The 25,321-nt window shown below is 55.7% G+C and overlaps 2 protein-coding genes across 2 annotated transcripts in view; one reads left to right on the forward strand and one right to left on the reverse strand.

Moving 5' to 3' along the window:
* The window catches only part of TMC6 (transmembrane channel like 6), a 14,462-nt gene extending 7,925 nt beyond the window's left edge, over positions 1-6,537 (forward strand). Inside the window, exons 11-19 of the mRNA XM_007959612.1 lie at positions 1,017-1,168; positions 1,264-1,345; positions 1,567-1,664; positions 2,755-2,850; positions 3,171-3,246; positions 3,790-3,923; positions 4,097-4,273; positions 4,349-4,427; positions 6,466-6,537. Of these exons, the coding sequence (XP_007957803.1) occupies positions 1,017-1,168; positions 1,264-1,345; positions 1,567-1,664; positions 2,755-2,850; positions 3,171-3,246; positions 3,790-3,923; positions 4,097-4,273; positions 4,349-4,427; positions 6,466-6,537 (966 nt within the window). The remainder of the gene's footprint in view (positions 1-1,016; positions 1,169-1,263; positions 1,346-1,566; positions 1,665-2,754; positions 2,851-3,170; positions 3,247-3,789; positions 3,924-4,096; positions 4,274-4,348; positions 4,428-6,465) is intronic.
* A 6,406-nt stretch (positions 6,538-12,943) lies between these two features.
* The window catches only part of TNRC6C (trinucleotide repeat containing adaptor 6C), a 592,582-nt gene continuing 580,204 nt past the window's right edge, over positions 12,944-25,321 (reverse strand). The window contains exons 14-19 of the mRNA XM_042783563.1: positions 23,231-23,422; positions 22,659-22,802; positions 15,610-15,804; positions 14,754-14,824; positions 13,863-14,002; positions 12,944-13,304 (exon numbers count right to left, since the gene is read on the reverse strand). Coding sequence (XP_042639497.1) covers positions 12,944-13,304; positions 13,863-14,002; positions 14,754-14,824; positions 15,610-15,804; positions 22,659-22,802; positions 23,231-23,422 — 1,103 coding nt within the window. The remainder of the gene's footprint in view (positions 13,305-13,862; positions 14,003-14,753; positions 14,825-15,609; positions 15,805-22,658; positions 22,803-23,230; positions 23,423-25,321) is intronic.

Raw genomic sequence — 25,321 nt, forward strand, 5'->3', positions numbered from 1 at the left:
AAAATAAAACTAAACCAAAACCTCTGCCATCAAGTCGGATCCAACTCATAGAGACTCCTCCTTGGGTTTCGGAGGCGGTATCACTATGGAAGTAGATTGCCCAACCTTCCTTCCGAGGGGTGGCTGGTGGGTTTGAATCATCAGCCTTCTGGTTAGCAGTCAAGTGCCTTAGGCACTATGCCACCAGAGCTCCCCTCCCCTGCATAGACATACCTACTAGTTCAGCCTGTCCACCCATCTATCCACCCGTATACCCATGTTTGCCTTCACTGACAACACAGTACTGTCTGTGCAAAAAGGTTCATCTTTTGTTGTCTGCACCTCCCAGGTACCTCTCTATGTCTTCCTCTTCCTCAATGCCACCGTGTTGATTGCTCACATTTGGTACATTGCCTTTCTCTTTACCCAAATCAGTACTTGTCTCTACCTATCTAACAGTGTTTCCCCCTCCCCTCCCACCCCTGGTAACTAACAAAGAGAACATTTCCTTCCATATGTAAACCTTTCCTTGACTTTTTACAATAATGGACTTATATAATATTTGTCCTTCTCTGATTAACTTATTTCACTCAGCATAATATCCTTCAAGTTCATCCACGTTATGCGATGTTTTGCAGATTTTATGTTATTGTTTAGCGTTGCATAGTATTCCATTGTGTGTACGTACCATAGTTTGGTTATCCATGGCTCAGTTGATGGACACCTAGGTTGTTCCCATCTTTTGGCTTTTGTAAACAGTGCTGCTATGAACATGGGTGTGCGTATGTCTGTTCTTGTCCTGGCTCTCACTTCTTTAGGTTATATACCTAGTGATGGAGTTGCTGGGTCAAATGGTATTTCTAATGCCAACTTTTTAAGGACTAGCCATACTGCTTTCCACAGTGGCTGCATCATCTTACAGTCCTACCAACAGTGTGTGAGACTCCCCATCTCCCCACATCCTCGCCAGCATTTGTTATTTTGTGGCCCTCTTCCTTGCCTGCAGTAACCCCTGGCCCCTCCTTCTGCCCTGGCAGAGTCCAGTGGCCACTGGCCAGGAGGTGGGGCTGCTGGTCCTGCCCCTGGTGGTCAGCCTTGCCAACCTGCTGGTCCCCTACCTGTACCGCTTGCTGGCCACCCTGGAGCGGCACGAGTCTCCGGTGCTGGAGGTGTACGTGGCTGTCTGCAGGTGTGTGGGGGGCAGGGCTGTGGCCGGGGCTGGCTTCTGGGGGACTCTTCTGCCTCCCGTTCCCCTCCCTCAGCCTCCACATCCGGCCCTCGCAGGAACCTGCTCCTCAAGGCCATCCTCCTGGGCATCTTGTGCTACCACTGGCTGGGCCGCAGAGTGGGCGCCCTGAAGGGCCAGGTGAGGGGCTGTGGCCTGCGGAGGTGGGAGGTGCTGCCAGGCCCCCCAGTGGCCTCCACGGGCCTGGAGCTGGCAGGAGGAGGGACTCACCTGGCCATCTGACCTTTCGGTCTTGGTCCAGAAAAGATTGAGGCTCCAGTGGGTGCTGGCATCCGGGCAGCAGGGGGCAGCTGGGGGTGTGGGCGGTGCGGCCGCCTGGCTGAGACCATCCACTGTTGCAGTGCTGGGAGGATTTTGTAGGCCAGGAGCTGTACCGCTTCGTGGTGATGGATTTCATCTTCACGCTGCTGGACACGCTCTTCGGGGAGCTGGTGTGGAGGTGAGGGGCTGAGCGGCGGGGGGCCCGGCACCGAGCACAGCGCCCCGCAGGCTGTGTCTTCGTCCTCTGGGCATCCTGGGCTCCCCCAACACCCAGCAGGGCCGGTGGGGGCAGGTGACGGGCATCATCACCTGGGAGGGTCTCAGACCTGGGGAAAAACAGGACCCCAGGTTTCCACCCTTGACGAGGTTTAGCACAGGAAGCAGGACGCCCACGAGACAGGATGTGGGTCATTGGCAGGTTGGAAGGTTCCATAGCGATGTGTGTACTGTACTCTTCATTAAAACGTTTTTCTTAAATATGTATTTTTTGTTGTGGTAAAATATATAAAACAAAACCTTTTCCGTTCAGTCATTTTTGCGTGTGCAGTCATAATCTGTTTCATTCAGAGAAACAAGTGGGAGAGAAGGCGTAGGGGGCGCTTTCGGACGCTGCGGCTTGTCCGCCACAGTGCTGGTGTTTCTGGAAGTTTCTGTCCTGCTTTTTGTGTTTTCGTTGAGAGCATGTGAATTCAAGAATAATAAAGGAACGGATTTTTAGCATAGATTTTAAGAGCAGTTTTAGGCTTTTAGGATAATTGAGCAGAAGGTAGAGGCCCCCTCCCTGCCCGCAGCCCCCCATAATTGTCTGCATGCCCCTCCCTGCCTGAGCCCCCCATTATCGTCTGCGTGCCCCCCCCGCCTGAGCCCCCGTTATCGCCCACATTCCTCTGGCGTCTTTGGTGTCTTGGATGAAGACTGTGGATCCAGTGTGATTGAGCAGAGCACAAGGAACAGGACACGTTCTGTGTGTTTCAAACGTGGGCGTAAAGAGAGTACATGTGTTTCAGACACGGGTCTGTGCATGTTTCAGACGTGGGTGGGTCCGGGTGTGTCCACAACAAAGGCTGGATGGACGCAGCCTGATTGGTGCCCGGGGTGGGGTCTCCGCAGAGTTCCTGCCCCGTCTCTCCTTGACATCTGCTGCGGCCTCGGGGTTTCTGGGCGTCCGAGGTGGGGCGGGCAGGGTGCTGGGCCTGGCTTCTGGAGGCTGTGCTGGGGTGGGCCTCGGCCTGGCCGCCCGGCTGACTCTCTGTGGTGCCTCTGCCCAGGCTCGTGTCCGAGAAGAAGTCGAGGAGCCGCCGGAAGCCGGAATTTGACATCGCAGGGAACCTCCTGCAGCTGATTTACGGGCAGACGCTGACCTGGTGGGTGCGCCCCGCACTGCTGCCTGGCCCCGGGGAGGCGGAGCCCCGGGAGAGGGCAGACCTCGGGGGGAGAGGGGCGGGGCTTTGGGAGGACCTGGGGGACGGGGAGAGGGGAGGGGATCCCCCAGGGGACGGTGGGCTCCGGTGGTGCCAGTGTCCTTTCTGTCTGGGGCTGGGCAGAAGGAGCGAGGCGGGTCTCGGGGTTCTGGGCCCCCTAGCCCAGGGTCCAGGCCATGTGGTCCCAAGCCCAGCCTAGTCTGGGGTGGACGGGGAGGGAGGAGCACGGGGTGGCTGGCCGCTGACCTGCAGCCCCTCCCCAGGTTGGGGGTCCTCTTCTGCCCCCTCCTTCCGGCCGTGCAGGTCCTCAAACTGCTGCTCCTCTTCTACGTCAAGAAGGTGAGGCTGCCGCGGGGGCCCGTGGGCAGGCAGGCGCCCAGCACACGCCCCACTGGAGAGCCTGGTGCTGGCAGCCAGGGCCGCCCTGGGGTCGGTCCCACGGCCATGGGAGCCAGCTGACCCCCCACCGTGGATGACGGTCTTTGCCGGGCCAGGGAGCACCCCACTGGTGAAGGGCCCTCTGTCCTTGGGTGGAGGGTGCTCGAGAACCCAGGCTCCATCCCCCTCTGGCTTGGAAGCTGGTGTCCTCTCTGGCCTTGACTCCCCTGTCTGTACCATGGCCTGTGCAGGCTGGTCACACGGCGTCTCTGGACAGACTACCCCGCCCCGACCCCACCTTGTGTGCCTCGGTCTCCCCACCCCTGCTCCCAGGGCGCCTGCCTTTCCCTGTCCTCAGCTGAGCTGGGCCCTCTGGGTCTTGGCCTCTTGGCTGGAGGCTGGAAGGAGCCCCGTGCCCTGCTGTTCTCTCCTGGGATGTCCCCACTGGGCCAGGGACAGGGTGGGCAGTGGGCGGTGGTGGCAGTGTCCGGCTTTTGTCCGCAGACGAGCCTGATGGCCAACTGCCAGGCGCCACGCCGGCCCTGGCTGGCCTCCCACATGAGCACCGTCTTCCTCACACTCCTGTGCTTTCCCTCCTTCCTGGGCGCCGCTGTCTTCCTCTGCTCCGCCATCTGGCAGTGAGTGCGCTCAGCCCGGGCCTCTGTGGCCCAGACTTGGGTGTGGGTGCCTGGGGGCCTCCAGGGTGTGGCTGGTGGTGCATCGGGGGTGGAGGGGGGTGGTGTCCCGGGGCCGGAGGGTGGAGGGGAGGGGCCTTCACCAGCTGAGGGTCCTTGGGCCCAACCCCCCCCAGGGTGAAGCCGTCAAGCACGTGCGGCCCCTTCCAGACACTGGACACCATGTACGAGGCAGGCAAGGTGTGGGTGCGTCACCTGCAGCGGGCCGGGCCCAGGGTCTCCTGGCTGCCCTGGGTCTACCACTACCTGCTGGAGAACACCTTCCTCATCTTCCTGGTGTCGGCCCTGCTGCTGTGAGTTTGGGGAGGGGGCCGTGCCCGAGGGAAGGCCCTGTCCCCCGGTGCCTCCTGATGGCCGGCCTCCCACAGGGCTGTCATCTACCTCAACATCCAGGTGGTGAAGGGCCAGCGGAAAGTCATTTGTCTTCTCAAAGAGCAGATCAGCAACGTGAGTGCCCGCAGCCCTGATGCCCTGGGGTCATGTGAGGCCGCCCTGGCTCTGGAGCTTGGGTGTGAGGACCAGAGAGGAGTTCACATCACGTGGGGCTGGGGGCTGCTTTGGTCCTACCCCGAAACTCAGTGTTTCAGGGTCCGGGGTTGTGAGACACGAGCAAGGGCCCTGGGACGTCCTCGGTGGGACCTGTCTTAGAACAAGGACCCATTCAGTGCCCTGGTTTTACAAACAAGCCGAGTGCAGTTGCCAGAGGGTCAGGATGTTAACAGACTCTTAAGGAAACAAAATGCCTTTTAGACTTGGCTTGTTTCATTTTCTCATTCACACGTGAGAGGTGGACACGGGAGTAGAAGTCCCCCACCTTCGTCACTCGGCTGGGCAACCCTGGAGCTGCTCCCCTGGGAGGGAGGCCCGGTCCCTGCCCAGCAATGGCCGGGGGCTCCCCTGTTCTCTGCCTAGAGGGCCGCCAGTCTGCTTCTTGGCCACCCCTCCACACAGTCACAAGTTACTTTGCTGACCGTCTGGTCACTCAGGCTGGCGGGGGCTTTGCTGCCTCCCAGCATACTCCTGGCTTCTCATACCTCCCGGAGGGAGTGCTGGGTCCGGAGGGGCAGGCCGTTCACAGGAACCTGCCAGAACCTGCTGGGAGCAGCAGCGGGTGTGGGGAGAGTTCAGCGAACCCCTGAGCTGACACCACCCGCCCGCAGACATTTCTCCTCCCTCCTTTTTTCTGTGTACTTCATGCCCTGGCCCACACTGCTTGCGTCCCCAGGCCTGGGAGCGACGTCTCAGCCGTGCCTGATGCAGTAAAAGGCCTGGGGTCAGGGCCGGGCACCTGCCTGGCGAGGACACTGTGGGAGTGGCACACGTGGCCTCCCAGGCCCCTTGGCACGAGCTCGTCAGCAGTGCCCCGGGGGAGTTGCCGCTAGGGTTGGAAACCGCCACCCGACAGGCGCTATAGCTCGTTATCTCCACAGCAGTGATTCTCAGCAAGCACGGTGGAAGGGGTGCTCGGAGCCGGGCGTCCTGGGTGAGGGGGGCGCTGGCCCCGGGCTGCCAGAAGGGGTTCTCAGCCGAGCTGCGCTGCCCTGCTGTGGGGCACTGCAGGGCCGTCAGGGCAGGTGGGATGGGGTGTGCAAGGCAGTGTTGGAGCAGAGTCCAGGGGCACCCTCCATGCTTGGGGCCCTGCTGGGGACAGCGTGCAGTCAAGGCTGAGTGCCTCCTGCTGTGGCCAGCCCGCTTTGCTCGAGCACGCTGCCGTCTGAGTCTGTTCTGTGGGAAAGCACCTGGGGAGGGCTACTCCAGGGGCACCCGGGCCCTCCTCCTGGTGGTCCCAGGGGGTCTCCGGGGCCGAGCCTCGTAACTCCTGACATAGCTCTTTCCTCGGGAGTGGAGACTCCCCCTGAAGGTCCGGTCTGCCCAGGTCCTGAGTCGTGGGCGTTCGCTGGTGTCTGGCGCGTGCCAGGGCCTGTGCTCTGTGTGTACCTGCTCCCGTTCACTGCCTCAGAGCCCCACGACCCAGCTCTTCGTCTCCCTTTTATAGGCGCTGACACTGAGAGCAGAGAGGCGGCAACCTGGCTAGTGAGTGGCAGGGCCATTGCTAACTGCCTGCAGGCTGGCTCAGGCTCCGCCTCTTGTGCGGCTAATTATCTTTCCCTCTTCATCTGGGCCACTGGGCAGCTCAGAGCTCCAGAGTTGAATTTTTGTATATTACGCACCCACAGAAGTTAACGCACACACCATCTAATGCCACAGCTCTCCTGGGAACTAACTATGAGGGGGCTGCACGGTTTGGATAGAGAAACAAAGACCAAAAATGTATACCCTGTGTGTCATCACCATGAAGACACAGCCCCCGGCACCTTCCTGGCACTATGTTTTCTTCGCTCGAGTTTGGGTGCCTCTTTCATCTCTTCTTGAGTTTTGTGGCTTGTGATGTGACATGTACCTTGTACCCCAAACACCCCCTGGAACCGGGCGGTTCTGGACAGACAAGGGCCGTGCTCACCTTCCGTGTTCTGGTGCGTTCTAGGAGGGCGAAGACAAAATGTTCTTGATTAACAAGCTGCACTCTGTCTACGAGAAGAAGGAGAGGAGCAGGTGAGGGCCCTGGAGGGGCCGTGCGAGGGGGGGCGGGGCCGGTCAGGTGGCGGGCTGGGCGGGCGGCCGAGCTGGGTCCTCCGCCTGGAAACGTCTGAGGAGCCCAGAATAGCATGCTCCTTCTCTTAGTTGCTTCCTGAGCAATCCTGGGTGGTGGGGCCCTGAGCAGGGCCGGGGACAGAGGCCGGCTGCACGGCCAGCCTGTGGGCCCAGGCCTGGGGCGCAGAGGGTCCCGCAGGTCCAGGGCCTGCACCAGATGAGCCCACGCCGCGGTCTGCACCCCTAGTTGCTGGTATGTGACTGCTTCTGACACGCAGCTTCCTGTCGTTCCAGATGTCCCCCGGACCAAACACGTCAGAGGTGACACCCGGTGGCCTGTGCCTCTGGCGCCCAGTGTTTCTGCTCCCAGGAGGACTGTAGCCTCCCTGCCGGGGGCCCATCTCTCACTTCTGCCCCCTGGCGGCCCAGCAGTGGACTTAGTCTTTCCAAAGCCAGGCTGGGGTTGGGCCTGGACCTCTGGCCCAAGGGCTCTTTTGCAGCTAGCTGAAGGGGGGTGATACTTCCTGAACCACTCGGCCTCTTGCTGATGTCCCTTATGGCAGGGCCCCTGCTCTGCTCCCTGACGCACAGGAGACCCCGTGTCACCTTTTGTCCCTGTGGCGCTGCCAGAGGCAGATGCCATGTCGGGACCCCACTGGCCCGGTCACCGCAGTGCCGCAGCCTGGCTGTGGCTGGATGGGAGGGTCTGGGCTCCCAGGGGACCCTTGCCCTGCTCCAGCCCCATTTCTCCTGATCAATGTGTTTTGCAAACTGGGCCCTCTCCGGCGCGTGAATGCTCTGACCCAGGCCCGCTGCCCCTGTGCAGATATGGCGGCCCCACTTGTGCCCAGCCTCCTGGCATGCCAGACAGATGACCTGCAGGCTGAGGTCGAGTCCTGCACATGCTGCCCCTGGGTCCACCTCTCTGGCCCTTGAGGACACCACACTCCCTGCCAACCCTGTGGCCTCACCAGGACCCACTGGGAAGCCCCCAGCCACGCTGCTGCTGGCTGGACCCACTACTCCAGCTCCTGGGGTGGGGAGGCTTTTGCTTAGGGTGCTCCCTGCTGCCCAGGCCCCAGATGGCAGGGACTGGCCCCGGGCTGGGGACCTGATGCGAGGGGAGGGATGGTCAGAAATGCATGGCCCGGGAGTGGACCTGCATGTGGGTGAGCCAGCAGATGAGCGAGTGAGGAGTGGGTGGGTGCAGGAAGGCCACGGATGGGCCACGCCGTAGACATTGCGAGGGCTGCCACTCTAGGGAGGGGCTCTGGGGTGGGGTGTCTGGCAGGCGAGCCAGTTTGGGAGAGCCTTCTGGGCAGGAGTGGCGGCACCCTGGGAGGGGGTGGTTCTGGACAGCACAGGTGGTAGGGGGTCTGGCTGCCCGTGGCTGGGGACAATCCGACAGACCAGGTTGAATTTAGGAGCCCATGGGAGGCTGTGTGCCTAGCTTGTCTGGGGGTGGGGTGGGGGACTGGCAAAGCCAAAGGGCCAGCGTTCCTGGGCAGGCCAGCTCCCGAGTGGACATAGTATGTAGGCCTTTAGTGGGCCCCAGCGTTTGCCAGGGGACGGGGTCACATGCAGGCCACTGGCTGGTGTTACTGGCACTCACCTGGTGTAAGCCCCAGGCCTGACAGGCTGAACCTTCTGGGTCAGGCAGGCATGACCCGGCTGGCCAGGTGGCACCTGGGGACTCCGGGCAGTGTGTTGCTGACCTGGGCTGCAGCTTCTGGCCGTGTGTCTGGAGTCGGTGGAGGTGCGGGAGGCAGTGGGGCGGGCAGTCCAGGTGCATGACGGGGGGAGGATGTGGACCACTGTGCTTGGACACTACCTCTCAGAATGGCTGCCCCGTGGGCGGTGGACAACGGCACTGCCACCAGGGCTAGCAGCTGCGGACCACTCCCCCTGCCTCCTGTCCACTCTGAGGTTGGGACTGGAAGGGACTGGCTTGTGGGATTTCTGGCCTCAGCGAGGCCACCCCAGTGCGCTTGACGGGGCCAGTGGGGTGCTGAGCGCAGGCCTGGGGCCAGCTGAGCCCGAACCGTGGTCCCTAAGGCCTGTACAGCCCAGATCCTCCCGAGAGGGCTGTGGCAACGGTAGAACCCCTAGAGCGCTTGGCACCGTGCCGGGCACACAGGCGCATTTTGTTGGGGAAAGAAGAAGAAGGGAAAAAAAAAGGCCAGCTGGAGCCGCCAAAACAGACCACGCCGAAGCGCCGACCTGCAGCCTCCCGCTGCTGCTGTGGACCTGGGGCGGGTTTTGAGGACGGCCTTAGCTCTGCACAAGCTCCGCCCACCGCTGCTTTCCCACCTTGGCAGCAGGACGGAAGCCCCGGCGGAGCTGGAAGTGACAGCCAGCTGGGCCCAGCTCCGGGTTCAGTTGGTTGAGGGTGTCCCGTGGGCACTGGGCCTTTCTCGTTCCCCAGATAATTCTTATCCGCAGCCGAGACTGAGAGCAGCTGCCTGGACCCCGTCTAGCTTTGGTGTCTCAGATGCCACCGCAGAAGCCTGAGGCGATGCTGTCCCACGGGGCTGACGTGACACGTGCCCCGGTTCCGACAGGGCTGGGGGTGCGCGTCTCCCTCCATCTTCCCGAACTCGTTCCAGCAGACTCCTCTCGCCCCGCCCCGCCCCTGACTGGGCGGTGTGGCGTCCCTGCTCACCCGCCCCTCCCGTCTGACTGGCTGACGTCCCTGCTCGCCCCGCCCCTCCCTGTCTCTGACTGGCTGACGCCCCTGTTCGTCCGGGCACCTCTCCTGCCCCCGCCTCATCCAAACAGCCCTCCGCCCTGCACGTGGTGCCGCTGTCCGCTGAGCGACCGCTGCCTTTTCTGGCCCGGATAAAAATCGTGCAGTTCTGAACCTACGGCTTCTTTGATCCGAAACCTTCCGGTCCCATTGCTCCTTAAGCACATACTCAGCAGCCAGAGAGCACTGTGCGTTCCTCCTCTCCCCCGCTGCTGTCCGAGCCCAGGGCTGGAGGCCCGGGAAGCGCCCCTCGGACTTGGCCTTCCTGGGAGCAGGCGCCTGGTTCGCGGCTGTCGGTCTTGCGCGCGCCACCGGGGGGCTGACCGGAGCTCGGCGTTGCTGCTTCGGCGGATGTACTAGCTAGAGCGCCGCGTGCATTCGGCCGGCACAGGCCTGGGCCTGGCTCCTCCCGCTGGTCTCCAGCCCCTTCCCTCACGGGGCCCGGTCAGCGCCTCCCTTCTTCCAGGAGCCTCGGTGCAACGTGCAGTCGACCCAAAGAACACAGGTCCTTCTCGACTTGGACTCAGGGGTAGAGACAGCCCTCCGTCTGTCAGAGCCCAAGCAGTGGGGTGCGCAGGGCCGCCTGGCCCGTCCTCAGGCGACCACCACCTCCTCACAGCCCCACAGAGCGCTGCTGGCGTTCACCTCACAAGGCCGTGCAGGTGTTCTGGGGTGCACCTGAGGAACGTGGGGACCACCTCCGGGCCCCCTGTGCTGAGGCCACCGCTGCTCCGTCCAGCATTCAGTCCCGGGGTCGTGCACAAACGCTGTGTAACCTTGACCTCAGGACTCCAGGCCTAGGAAACACAGGCACTATGGTCACCCTTCTCCCTGAAGGTCTGAGCCCAATGCTGGGTCACGGTGACTGCTGGCGAGTGCCCGGCGGCCCTCGGCTGGGCCGCTGCCGAGGCACCAGGTGCAGCATGCATCCGCGAGGACAGGTGGTCAGGCTCCCCTGGTGCATTTTCAGGGGCTGTTAACAGACTTACATGTTAGCGGCAAAACCACAAAGTGTGGTAAAATCACGTCAAAGGGCCAAAATTCTGAGTTTAAAGACAATTACGTACACAAACTCCATGAAAATTGTAAAAAGAAAGAATGTGTTGGACAGGACAACTCTTTCTTCCAGTTTCAGCATACCAAGTGAAAACTGTTAACGGTCTTTGGAAAAAAAAGAAAAAAGAGAAACACATTTATTTGAACAGCCAAGAAAAAAACTGCCATTTATTAAGATCCCACAAAGCGTTGTACTTTTGAAAAGCAACGTTCGATGTGTTCAACAGTCACATTCTATGAGGAAAACATTAAAAGCCACAAACTTGTCTTTGTAATCTCAGGGTAACAGACACTGTCATTCAAAATAAAAGGCAAAAAAAACAAAAAAAAAAAAAAAAAGCCCAACAAAAAACAAAGACAGGGTCTGCATCTGCCCGTCTCCAAGTTTAAAACATGAGTTTTTCTACAACTCAGTGCTCTATGGCAGCCTGGGGAGCTGTATGTCTGGTGCACACACATGCCACGCACACGCACACACATATATTTGATGGACATGTGCAGGTACATACACATCAAATATAGAGGATGCACGTAATGGCGACGAGATGCAGTTACTCTGAGGAAGGCTTATCGAAGCTAAATACACTACGAAAACTTGAGGAAAAACGTCTCGAACCCAGTTTGTGCATAGTTCCTGATCCTCCATGAAACCAGCTTCTGGCGGTCTGCAGTCGTGCAGGACCCACTTTTTAATTTTTTGTTTTGATAAAACCATTAAAAAGCTAATAAAAAAAAAGTAATGCACGCGTGTCCTGCTCCTGCAGGAAGGGGCGCGACGTCGACTCTAAACCATACTGCAGGGTGCGCTGTTCCACTGTCCGCCTTCCAATCATGACGCTGATCATCTTCCAACATAAAGCGATTTTTATATATAAAGCACTCTTCAAACAGCTATTTCTTTTGAGTCCCTTATTTGGTAAATATGCGACTGCTACACATTAGAGATTAGGTATTTTTCTTTTTTTGTTTGTTTGCTTTTTTTTTAATAACATCTTCAGTGCTAGGAGTTGGGTTTAAAAATACATGAAATGTGTGGAGCTGCCCCTCGGGAACCCTGGCTTTCCTGAGAGCGCGTCCGGCGTGTGCAAGACAGTGACCACGAAGCCTCGTCCCCTGACGAGGGGACACGTGGGCGGAGTCCGCGGCAGCGGTGGTGAGGGCCCCAACAACACAGCCACCGAGCTCTGGAGGGGCCTCTCATTTGAAAATAGCTTGCTTCACGACGCGAGTCTTTTTTTTTTCTTTTTCTTTTTTTTTAAAATTCCTTTTTATTTATTTTTTTTATTTTAAAGTTTGAAGGAGAAAAAAAGGTCTGTAAACAGGTGGGAGCCCAAACCTCGGGCCCCTCCAAAAGCAGTGACAACCCACGTCCAAGTGCTTGTTTCTGTTCCTTCCGAGGCAACTGCCCACTCGACAAGTCTGTGTGGCCACAGCTCCACGACAGCTTGTTCTTCTCTTTAACGATATATTCCGAGTGGCAACGCGGCGCAGTATGCTGTGCTAGTTCGCGGGCGTCAGCCACGACACGCAGCTGCTCAAGGGAGGCCACCGTGTCATTTCTCCAGAGATACACACTGTAAGTTTTCGACGCAGTAACAGAGTCCTTGAGTAAACATTTACACGTGAATTGTCACCGGCCTGCCCTGGGACTTCTTCTGAATGTATAGGATTAGCGACAGGCAGGGCCGGGACACTCAGTGCAAAGTTAGACGCTAACAACAGCAACAATTAAACAAACGGTTGACCAATGAGCCAAAAAAAAAAAAGCATATACTGAGTAACAGGGAAAACCCACAGTTAAATCCCTCACGCGCGTTCACACACACACACACACAGAGCACACACACCCGCGCGCGCACACACACGCACACGCACGTAGGCTATGAACTCAGAAATGTTCCCTAGAGCCTGTTTTTGTACTGATGTCGACCTGGAGTGTAATTAGACTCAAAAGTGTTCACATTTCCTTAGCGGCCTGTGGATTCAAGTATTTGCATGTTTGATATGTCTTTTTTTTTTTTTTTTAAATTTTAAAAAATATTTTTTTTGGGATAAAAAAAATGACATGAAAAAGTAATGAAGGAAGGGAGATGTGCATAGGCGGACCCGCGCGGGTGGCGCGCAGATGGCGGGCTGCCCTGCCGGCCGGCCTTCTGTCCGCCCACCGCCCCGCCCCTGATTACCGGCCGCCTCTGGGAGTGTGCATAATCGTCACAGGGTCATAAATAGGCTTTCCCGCCCCCCCTCCCGCCCCCAGTCCGCAAAGTGCCCTTCATGGTACTAGTCTAAGCAGCTTTATACTGAAAACCAACACAACACACCCTAGGGACAAAGGACGACACAAAGTCAAAAGCTATGGAAGGGACCCTGTCGTAGCACGTGACACTGACCACGGCAGCCCGCACTGTCCCGGCAACAGTTCGCAGGGGCTGCGGCAAGGGTCCAGGCTGGGGACTGAGCGGAGGTACCGGAAGGGCGCCAGGCGGCAGGGGGAGGCGGGTCCTTGGCAACACTGGGACCGGAAGGGCCGTGCGCCCCTCCGAGTGTGCTGCTGAGCCCCGGCTCAGGCCTAGATGGACTCCCCGCTGAGGAGGTCACCAGGAAGCAGGGTGTTGAGTGGGGTGGGGCTGCCGATCACCCTGCCGTCATCGGTGCTGGGGGGGCCCCACAGGCTGCTCGAGTACTGGGGCACCCCGCCCCACAGCAGGTCACTGCTCCCCTTGCCGCCCAGGCAGGGGGCGCTCCAGTGGCCGGCATCGCCGCGCACCAGGCCGTGGGCACCGCCCGAAGCCCCCAGCCGTGTCTGGGTGGTCCCCGCGCTGGACTGCCAGCTGGAGGTGGGGGGCAGTGCCTGGCCCTGTGCTAAGAAGCGGTTCACTTCGTCCTCGCCTGCGAACTCGGCCAGGATGGTGGTGTTCCCCAGCACGCACCTAGAGCGGAGACAAAGGCACGTGAGCAGAGGGCCCGGGCCACGCAGGTGGCACCTGCCTGGTCCCCGGAGCCTGTGGCTTCCCTTCTGCCCGCTCCTCCTAAGCCCGGGCCACGAGTCTCCTCTGATGTCGGCTCCCTCGGTGGCGCCCCTGGGGACCGTCTAGGATCTGCCCAGGATCTACGTGCTGGGCTCCGGCCGACTCACAGCAGCCCCATGTGTGTCAGAGTTGAACTGTGCTCCACAGGGTTTCCTGCGGCTGGCTTCCTGATGGCAGATCACCAGGCCTGTCTTCTGAGGCACCTCTGCGTGGCCCTGAAAATACGCCTCCACTGGCCGAGCTAACTTCCGCATCCACAGTGACGTGGAGCTCGCAGGCTGCATCCAAGGCGTGCTTGGAGGAGGGGCGAGGAGCTGGCTGGGGACTGCCACTCTGCCCAGCAGCGGAGGCTACGTCTCCCTCCCTGGGGAACATTTCCCTCGCTGAGGGCAGGGGGCAGCACCCGGAGCCCCCAGCCCGTGCTGCAGCCCTGGGGGCCTGGGGGCAGGAGGGACGCACATGTGCAGGGACTTCTGGGCCTTGGCGGCCTCCTCCTTGGAGCTGTAGCGGACCACGGCGTTCCCTTGCGTCAGGTTCAGGTGGAATGTGATGAGAGGACCGTGCTGCAGGCACAGTGTCCGCAGTGTGGAGCCATCGATCTGACGGGTGACAGAGAAGGTGTCACTCGCTCCCCCAGCTCGGGCTCACCCCTGACCTCAAACACCGCCCGGCCACTGGACACACTAATTGCAGAGATGGCTTTTTCTAAGGGGCTTGCCTCCATGCCGGCCGCTTAGGATCTCTGGGACAGTTATCTAGAGGCAGAATCTGCCGTCTGTCCATCTGAGTGTACATTGGATGCAACACTATGGAACACAGTCATGAGTCGTGCAGCCTGCCCCCTGGTCTGCTCACAGAGAGCATGCCCCTCTCCGCGGCAGCTCTGCGCCACGCCTCCCCAGGCCCTGGTGACCTCCGACCTGCTCTGCCTCTGAATCTGCTGCCCTGGGATTTTTACATCTTGGCTCCATTGGTGTACGTGACGAGTTAACCACAGGTAGGAAAACCACCCAAGTGGGCTGTGATGTGCTCAATGGAGGATGTCACTTACGGCCTTTGGCTCAGGCACAGGGGATGAGCCGATGTGGGGGCTGGGACTGCGTGGTCCGAGTAACCAAGTCACTCTAGGGTGGCGCAGTCACGTGTTTCCCAAGAATGGGCCACAGCAGACCCCGGCTGCCTGGCTCGCCGCTGCCTCGGCGCCCGACTCCCAACGGTGCACGCTCCCACCCCTGCCTGGGAAGCTCTGGGGGCCGTGCTGGCACCACCTGGACAGACTGGTCGGCATCGAGGAGAGCTGTGCTTGGCGTGTGTGTGGGCTTCTTGTGGCAGCATTCTGGGTGTGCTCACCTGGGGCGTGAGGTTTCGAAGAACAAGCCAGCTGCTGGTCCTTCCTGAGGCGTCAGTACTCCACGTGGAACCTGCACGCAAGCCCAGGGAGGGAACTCAGCGCACAGGCCACAGGTCCATCCGCGCTCTCATCCAGGTTCCTAACCGCTACAGTGACAGGCGGGCTCCTCGCTGCTACGGGGATCCCTGCCTGTCCTCAGGCAGCACTCCTCAGCCTGTCAAAGGCCGTGTCCCTTCTGATGAACTCTGATCCCATGGTCCCTGCAGAGCTCTACAGCCTCAGCCCTGGAAACCTGATCTCCTGCTCACGCATACCTGCTTGGAGACAGGGACGGGACGCGCCAGGGAACCCTGGGCCCAGTGACAGTCAATGCTTGCAAGCTCTGTGTGTTACAAAATTCAAACACCACACGTGCTGCCACGAAAACCATTATTTTCAAACTATCTGCTGAGACATAAAGCTCCCCTTTGTGAAATTCTTAGGCATTTCCTTCACTCCGAGAGCCTGGGCAGGCACCTGACAGGGCCCCCAGAGGCACAGTATCCCGGTAAAGCCTCAGCTGTTCTCCTTCTGCAAAGGCCCAGGCTCTAAGGAAACCCTGCGGATAGATACATGAGGCAGAAGGAACATGCTTGGTGGGTCCACGGGGCTGAAGCCTGGTGGCTGACTGGAGGGGCTCCCCGAGGGTCCCAGGTGCCATCACACACCAGGGGATGAGGGGCAGCGTGGGTCTCCTGCTGGGGGCAAGGCCCTGACCATGTGGGTGCCTTCAGTGCCCTGCTGACCCCTCCCAGGGCGTCTCCCAGGAGGTAACAGGGCAGGCCCCGCCCCGCCCGGACCCAGAGCGGCACGCACCTGAGGAGTAGGAGCTGGCCCAGCCGAGGGGGCTGGCTCCCCAGGTGGAGGAAGGCTTGGGGTTGGTTAGCCCTGGGGGTGGCCGAGTGGGTGCAGTTGTGTTTCTGGGCACCTTCCACAGTTCATGGGACAGAGAGGCTTGGGTGTGGGAGGCTGGGCCCGAGGACCACGTGGACTTCATGTCGGACAGCTTACCTGGAAAGGCAGAGAAAGGGGCACCCACGACTTGAGACAAAGGAGAAAGGGCGTTGCTGAGCACAGGCCCTCGCCGGGTGGGGCGGTGCCCTGACGCCAGCGGGCTCACCCGGGACAGAGGTGAGGGCAGCATGCCGATGCTTGAGGCACGTCCGTGGGGTCTGGAGCAAACTCTGGCCCTGTTTTCAGTAGTTTCCTTGCTAAATGTCGTTGTTGGGAGCCACGGGGTCGATTCCACCTCAGAGCGACGCCACGTGACCGAGCAGAACTGCCTTCCCAGGCTGCGATCTTCACGGGAGCAGACAGCCAACTCTTTCTCCCATGGAACTGTTAGGGGGCTCCAACTGCCAACCTTTCAATGAGCAGCCGAGAGTTTAACTGCTGGGCCACTGGGGCTCCTTGCTACAAGTGCCAGACACCACTTTGCCACCAAGGATGGAATCTCACAATTCAGTATTAAAGCTAATTCCCTCTCATGTCTTACAGTTAACATAACAACCCAAGGTGAAAGTGTAATACGCCACTGCCTTCCCCTGCGACTTCTCTAGGTCTCGCCCCTCTGCAAAGTGATAGCCCTGCTGGGTCACCTGCCCCACCTCACCACTGCACTCTCCCAGAGCTGCGGGCGCTGTGCCACGTGTCTGAACACTGGCTGCTGGGGAGAATGCATGTGTGGTCAGCAGCAGCAGCCAGGGCTCTGGCAGAGGTGTTGGTCACAGATGGTCCCTGTGCCTCACGCAGCGACCAGGTCGATGCAGATGGGTCTCTGCACACCCCGCTGGGTGGCCTCCAGCCCTGGTCCAGTGAAGGAGCGGCTACTGGAATGGACGTGATTCTAAACAGACAAGTACTGACCAGAGAACAGAACACGCCCTAGAAGGCCGTCTTAGGTAGCAGGAAGGGATCTTACTGCCCCCTCTCTCTCCAGCGGAGTGACAATGGCACTAGATACATCCCCTTCCAAACGTCAGGAGGAGTAAATGGGGAGTAGAGAGGACCTCTGAGGGACTTGTGTTGCATTTTAGTAAGATGCTAAGTGACACCAACTCTCTCCCCTGGACACTGGTCTCCAAAGATGCCCTTCCTTCTCACTCCAGAGTCAATGAGGTCTGCAAGAAACATCCCACCATTCACACACGACCAGCACCAGTCAAGCCCTGAATCTCGACAAACCTGCGACCGTCTTGTGTGTGTACGTGTGTCTATATCCTGGCTTAAATGTTCAGCTTCAAACTCTCTAAGCTTTCAGGACTGTTCTTATCCTCCTCTGAGCCCAAGAGAGGCTGCTCAGCATGTCTCGCATGGCGCAATGCGCGGGGACAGTTCAGGTGACGCAAGTCTGGGCAGGGCGGCAGTCACACTCTGGTGACTGCACGCTGCTCTAGAACATGGCCCCGGGCTGAAGAAACGAACGTGTACTCGCCCCTGACAGGCCTTCCTCGCTCTAAAAGGAGAACCATGTCGGCCTGCTGGCAGCCACGCTCACCTCCCCAGCCTCGTGCTCTGAGCATGGTCAGTCCAAGGCCCTGAGACTGCACGCCATTCATGCCACATGGCCACTTATCATTAACAAGGCACTGAGATGTTGATAGTGCTCTGCAATGTGTAGCTTTAATAGCGGAATTTATTCTATGTAATCAGTTAATTTCCTTGGTACATGAAGCATTACTGTAAATAATTCTAAACAAGAGTTCTGGCTGCTTCAGGAGGGTTAAAGCTGTGAATAACATCCAAACGTAAACTTTAACATTGAGTCAGAACACAATGCCAATGACAGTCAGAAACAAAAATGCAAACAGGTAAAAACCTACATCCAATATTCACAAGGAGATAAAACTGAATTTTCACCATGAAGATATGTGAAATGACTGAGCCAACATCAAGAGAGCTGCGGCCGCCTCTCACTGTCCCCTCCAGGGGCGTTTCTCACGCCTCTGCACGCTGGGGTCTGCCTGCTCAGGACCGCGACAGCAGGGCAAGTCGGCGGCGGGCCCGCACCGGTCAGTGGGGCGGGGCCCTGCCGAGTTCTCTGTGGCAGTGGTAGGTTGCTAACTACTTCCAGGGAGAGATGCCCACTGCCTGTCTGTCAGGCCATGTCCTGTGGTGGCTTGTGTGTTGCTGTGAGGCTGGAGGCTATGCCACTGGTATTTCAAATACCAGAAGGGTCACCCATAGTGTACAGGTCTCAGCATTTTCCAGACTGAGACAGACTGGGAAGAAGGAAGGGGCCATTCCTTCTCAAAGGAACGGCTGGTGCAAATCTTATGAATAGCAGTGAAACATTGCCTGATATATTACTGGAACACTTAATGAATAGCCCTGAAACACTGTCCAATACAGTGCAGGAAGACCAACTCCTTAGGTCAGAAGGCACTCAAAATATGACCGGGGAAGAGCTGCCTCCTCACAATAGAGTCAACTTTAATGACATGGATGGAGGAAAGCTTTTGGGACCTTCATTTGCTGATAAGGCATGACTCAAAATGGGAAGAAACAGCTAGAAACATCCATAATAATTGGAATGCATAAAGATCAATATCCTAGGCATCAGTGAGCCAAAATGGACTGGTATTGGACATTCTGAATAAGATAATCATATGGTCTACTATGCCATTGGCGGTTCAAACCCACTAGCCACTCCTCGGAAGGAAGGTTTGGCAATCTACTTCCGTAGTGATACTGCCTTGGAAACCCAAGGAGGGGTTGGTGTGAGTCGAGTCCGACTCGACGGCACATAAAAACAACACATGCCGGGAATGACAAATTGAAGAGGAATGGCGTGGCATTCATCGTCACAAAGAAAGTTTCAAGATCTATCCTGACATAAAATGCTGTCAGTGATAGGGTAATTTCCATACACCTACAAGGAAGACCAATTAATAGTACTATAATTCAAATTTACACACCAACCACCAAAGCCAAAGATGAGGAAGTTGAAAATTTTTAATAACTTCTGCAGTATGAAATTGATCAAATATGCAATCAAGATGTATTTATCATTACTGGTGATGGGAATGTGAAAGTTGGAAACAAAGAAGAATCACTGGTAGTTGGAAAATATGGCCTTTGTGATAGAAATGACACCAGAGATCACACGATAGAATTTTCCAAAACTAACAACTTACTCGCTGCAAATACCTTTTTTCAACAACATAAATGGCAGCTATACACATGGACCTCGCCAGATGAAATATATGGAATCAGATCGACTACATCTGTGAGAAGAGGCAATGGAAAAGCTCAGTATCTTCAGCCAAAACAAAGCCAGGAACTGACTGTGGAAGAGACCATCAACTGCTCATATGCAAGTTGAAGGTGACGCTAAAGAAAATTAAAACAAGTCCATGAGAGCCAAAATATGATTTTGATTATATTCTACTTTAGAGACCATCTGAAGAAAAGGTTTGATGCATTGCACACCAATGACCAAAAACCAGACGAGTTGCGTGATGACATCAAGAACATCATCCATGAAGGAAACAAAAGGTCATTAAAAAGACAGGAAAGGAAGAAAAGACCAAAACAGATGTCAGAAGAGACTCTGAAGCTTGCTCTTGAATGGAGAGTAGCTAAAGCAAATGGAAGAATCGACAAATTAAAACAGCCAAACAGAAGATTTCAAAGAGCACCTCAAGAGAACAAAGTCAATTATTATAATGAAATGTGCAAAGACCTGGAGTTAGAATACCAAAAGGGAAGAACACATTCAGCATTTCTCAAGCTGAAAGAACTGAAGAAAAAATTCAAGCCTTGAGTTGTAATATTGAAAGATTCTATGGGCAAGATACTGAATGATGCAGGAAACATCAAAAGAAGACGGAAGGAATACAGAGTCACTGGTTTGGTACCAAAAAGAATTGGTCATACTCATCTATTTCAGGAGCTGGCACAGGATAACGAATCAATGTTACTGAAGGAAGAAGTCGAAGAGGCACTGAAGGAACTGGAGAAAAATAAGACTCCAGGAATTGATGGGATGCCCAATGAGATGTTTCAACAAACAGGTGCCAAGCTGGAGGCACTCACTGGGCTATGCCAAGAAATTTGGAAGACAACTAATCAACTGACTGGAAGAGATCCACATTTGTATCCATTTCAAAGAAAGGTGATCTCATAGAATGTGGAAATTATGGAATGGTATCGTTAATATCACACACAAGTAAACTTTTGCGGAAGATAATTCAAAAGTGGTTGCAGCAGTATACTGACAGGGAACTTGGAGAAATGCTAGCTGGATTCAGAAGAGGATGTGGAATGAGGGATGTCACTGCTGATGTCAGATGGATTCTGGGTGAAAGCAAGAAATCCCAGAAGGATGTTTATTTGTGTTTTATTGGCTATGCAAAAGCTTTCGACTGTGTGGATCATAACATATTATGGATAACGTTACGAAGAATAGGAATTCCAGAATACTTAATTGTGCTCACGAAGAACCTGTATGCAGACCAGGAAGCTGCTGTTTAAACAGAACAAGGGAACACTGCATGGTTTAAAATCAGAAGGGTGTGCGTCCAGGTTGTATCCTTTCACCACACTTATTCAGTTTGTATGCTGAGCAAATAATCCGAGAAGCTGGACTGTATTAAGAATGCAGCATCAGGACCGGAGGAAGACTCATTAACAACCTGCAATATGCAGATGATACAACCTTGCTTGCTCAAAGGGAAGATGACTTCAAGCACTTACTGCTGAAGATTAAAGACTAAAGACTACTGCCAGCAGTATGGATTATACCTCAATATAAAGAAAACAAAAGTCCTCACAATTGGACCAATGAGCAGCATCACAATAAATGGAGAAAAGACTGAGGTTGTCAAAGATTTCATTTTACTTGGATCTACAACCATCATCCATGGAAGTAGCAGTCAAGACATCACATGCCATATTGCACTGGGCAAGTATGTGGCAAGCAAAGGTGTCACTCTGAAGGCAAAGGTGCAGCTGAGGCAGGCCACAGTGCTCTCAGTCACCTCATGTGCATGTGAGAGCTGGGCAATCAATAAGGAAGACTGAAGAAGAGGTGAGGTGTTGGGGAAGAATACTGAAAATACCATGGACCACCAGAAGAATGAACAAATCTGTCCTAGAAGAAGTGCAGCCAGAATGCTCCTTGGAAGTATGAATGGCCAGACTTCGTCTCACCGACTTTGGTCGTGTTGTCAGAGGGGACCACTCCCTGGAGAAGGATGTCATGCTTGGTAAGGTGGAGGGTCGGAGAAAAAAGGGAAGACTTTCAACAAGATGGACTGGCACAGTGACTGCAATGATGGATTCAGTTATAGCAAGGATTCTGAGGACGGCACACGACCAGGCAGTGTTTCTGTTGTACGTGGGGCTGCTGTGAGTCACAGCCAACTCGACGGTACCTAACAACATGCAGAGATGCATTCATCACGCTCACCTTGCTCTCAAACACACTCTAAGACATACGCTAAATACAGCAGGGGTGCCTGGGCTGGACCCGGGAGAAGGCAGGGCTTGGGCTTACCATCTATCCTGACCAACGATTGGGCATATGTGTCCAGGCCAGGCTGGGGACCTGACCAAGACCCGTAATGATCATATATATAACCCTAAATGTGAGGTGCCCTGAGAAATCTTACGACACGTGCGTGGAGCTTGAGTCACTAGGGAGAGTGTTGTCTCCCTTCTTAAATCCCAGAGGTGGACACAGCATTTTCCTGTGTTATCTGAGAGGCATTTCTTATGCTGACAGTCCCTTCTGCTTGTTAAGTCCACCCCCTTTATCGGGCAATTTATGGCACGGGACCACCTGTTAGCTCGGCCTCCACCCCACACGTACTTCACTAGACCACCTCTGCCATGGTAGGGCACATGAAGACAGTGGCAGAAGCTGCCACCGTGCCCTGGGTGCCGCCAAGCGGTCAGAGAATCCCTGGGGTACTGGTTGAGAAACTGATCCACGCCACTCGATCCTTCCGTTGGGATCAGCACCATCCACACACTACTCCGCCGTCCTCACAACACACGCCTCCTGTCCCCACTCTGCTCAGCACGTGGACTCTACCTGCGGCCACCTCAACAGGCTCTTCTCTGCCTGGGCTTGCCTCAATCCTGTGCTGCACACGGGTGGGCGTTTCCCACATGTCTGCACTGTCGTGCACTGACTTGACCCTGGCTGTGGGGAGGTGACCTGCCCTGCACAGGACTGAGAACGGTGGCCTAGATAATGCTGGCCTCTTAGCCTCATCTGGGTCCCCTCAGACACCTCAGAATGCCACTGCTGTAAAGGGCCACGGAGACAAGCTCATGTCTCCCAGGGCCTCATTTTCAACAGGAAACCTGGGACTGTCCTCTGGGCCCTACTGTCATGGGCATTTTGGGTTCCAGGTGGGCCTTCCACACTTAGAGTATCGACAAGGCGCCAGCTGAGCACCACTTCTTTAGATACGTGCTTGCGAGGGGGGCAGAGGTCACCCTTCTCACGGCCGGACCTGAGAGCTGTGTTCTGGCTCTGTGACCTCACAGCTGCCTCCCCTGGGAAGTGCAGTCCAATCCCAGGCTGACAGCATGTGCCCAGATCAGGAGGTAGGATCCAGCTCATTCTGAGGTCAGAGGAAATCAAAGTCAAAGTGGAAACTTTTTTCCACCAAAAGGTCCGTTAATATCGTGACTTTGGAAGATAAGGCTTAAAAATGATGAAAATACTACCCTGTCCCCTTCCACGTTCCCCTAGGCTCTTCTCCCTCTACTGTTCAAGGGGTCCAGGGCAGGAGCCCCACCAACTAACTATACCCACACCACACCTCCCTCAGGGCCAAGCCTGGCCGAGACGGCACGCCTGAGCGAGCCAGGGTGCCCCCCATGCCTGCAGACGAGCACTCGCCCCTCACCTCCACTTTTGAGGAGGTAGCGGTTAACGTCCTGTATGGTGGTGTTAATCGTGGGCCCTGTGGGGACGCTGCCGGGAGTGACGTCAGGATCGTTCTCAGGGTCGATGTTCTGAAGTCCCTTCCATGGTACTCCAGGGTGGAACTCTGTCACAAGAGCCAAAATGAGGCCATGTGTTAGACCACTGCCACTTTTTCCCAGTCTGTGGGAATGTTAATGGTTTGCTAATCAAACCAAGAGGCCATTGCGCTCTCTTCCATGAGCCCGTGAACCCTCTGGAACAAATGGGAACCGGGCACTGCAGCTGCCACATGAAGGCGGCCGGCCTCCACAGCGGGCGGAGGAAGTCCAGAAGCCAGCCCGCTGCACAGCCACCTCCTGGGCCTCCTGCTCACCGGCCCGGTATAAACGAAGGGGCTACAGCAGTCTGCAGCCAACCTCTACACGGCTGCAGTGAAGAAGCCAGCCCCCAGAGGGCCGCTCTGGAGGGCCTGCCCTCCCCGGCTCCTCGGCACTGCCAGCCCTCAGCCTGAGAGTACCTGGAGGCTGGGGCCAGCGGTTTGCGCGGTCTCACCTGGCGGCCAGTTAATGCTGGAGCCGTTGGAGACTTTCTCGCCGTCGGATTTGGCACGTGACCAGCTGTGGGGGACAGCTACAGGAGGACTGGCCGGTGACTCGTTGTTCTGGATTAACTCATACCGGCTGTAGGAGTCGTCAATGGAGGACTTCGAGGGAGGCCCGATGCTCAGGCCTCCAGGGATAGCACCTATGGGAACAGGAGGAAGCACGGGCCTGAGTGAACACTCCCTCCTGACCCCAGAGGACACCTTGGGACCTCGCACCACCCAGGTCAGGTACGAGTCACCTACTGCCGATCTGGGCAACGTCCGACCACATACATGCCATGGTCCCAAAAAAGAAAGCAGCTCTTCTTTTGTTTATTATTTCCTCTGAAAGTCTGAGCCACCATTCGTCCAACATTTGGTCGTACTGTGGTGGCTTCTGTGACTATGCCACTAGTATTTCTGATATTCACAGGGTCACCCATGGTGGATAGGTTTCAGCAGAACTGCCAGGCTGAGAGAGGCTAGGACGACCTGGTGATCTGCTGCTCCTTAAAAACCAGTCCATGACGACCGTGTGAGTTGGAGTTGACGCTGTCTGATGCAGAGCCAGAAGAGGAGCCCTCAGGCAGCAGGCACTCAAGGTACGACCAGGAAAGAGCTACTACCTCAGAGTAGTCAACCTTAATGACACAGACAGATTAAAACTTTCGGGACCTTCATATGCTGATGGGACACAACCCCATCAAATGAGAAGAAACAGCTGCAAACATCCATTAACAACTGGAATGTGGAATGTTTGAAATATGAATCTATGAAAATTGGAAGTTGCCAAAAAGGAAATGGAACATGTAAAGACTAACGTTTTAGGCATGAGTAGTGAGCTGAAATGGACTGATATGGGCCATTGTCAGCTGAACAATCACATGGTGTAGTATGCCAGGACTGATAAATTGAAGAGGAACAGCACCTCATTCATTATCACAAAGATTCAAAGACCTACCATGAAATACAACGTTGTCAGTAGTAGGATGATATCCATATGCCTACAAGGAAAACCAGTTAATACAACTATTCAATTTTACACATGGACCTTACCATGGCCCTCACCAGACAGAACACACAGGAATCAAATCAGCTACATCTGTGGATAGAGCCAGTGGAGAAGATCAGTATCATCAGTCAGAACAAGGCCAGGGCTGACTGTGGAACAGACCATCAATTGCTCATATGCAAGTTCAGGTTCAAGATGAAGAAAATTAAAACCAGCTCATGAGACTCAGAGTACAAGCTTGAGCATATTTCACCTAAGGACTGGCCCCACTGAACACGAATGAACAGAGATCCGGTGAGTTGTAGGAAGACATCAAGGACATCGTGTATGAAGAAAGCAAAAGGTCATTAAAAAGACAGGGAGAAAAGACCAAAATGGATGTCAGAAAAGACTCTGAAAGTTTCTCTCAAATGGAGAGTAGCCTAAGTGAAGGGAAGAAATGATGAAATAAAAAGCTGAACAGAAGATTTCAAAGGAAACCTTGAGAAGACAAAATAAAGTATTACAATGAAAAGTGCAAAGACCTGGCATTAAAAACCAAAAGGGCAGACACATGCTTGGCATCTCTCAAGTTGAAAGAACTGAAGACAAAATTCAAGCCTTGAGTTGCAGTACTGAAGGAGTCTGTGGGCAAAATGGTGAACAATACAGGAAGGATCCAGAGTCACCGTACCAAAAAGAACCGGTTGATATTCAACCACTTCAGGAGGCAGCAAGTGATCAACAACCAACGGCACCGAAGGAAGATGTTTAAAGTGCCCTAAAGGCACTGGTAAAAATCAAGATTCCAGGAGATGATGGAATGTCAACTGAGACCTTTCAAGAGATGCAACGTGAAAGTGCTCACTCTTTCACTAATTTAATGCAAGAAATTAGGCAGAGAGCTAGCTACCAGGCTGACTGCAAGAGATCCATATTTGTACCCACTCCAAAGATCAAATGTTGTTGCTATTGTGTTGTTAGGTGCCGTCGAGTCATTTCCGACTCATAGTGACCCCATGCACAGCAGAATGAAACACTGCCCAATCCCGCGCCAGCTCCATGATCC

Source organism: Orycteropus afer, unplaced genomic scaffold, assembly GCF_000298275.1.
Source record: "Orycteropus afer afer isolate SDZICR_OR568_19922 unplaced genomic scaffold, OryAfe1.0 scaffold00018, whole genome shotgun sequence".
In the NCBI taxonomy this organism is placed as follows: Eukaryota; Metazoa; Chordata; class Mammalia; order Tubulidentata; family Orycteropodidae; genus Orycteropus; species Orycteropus afer.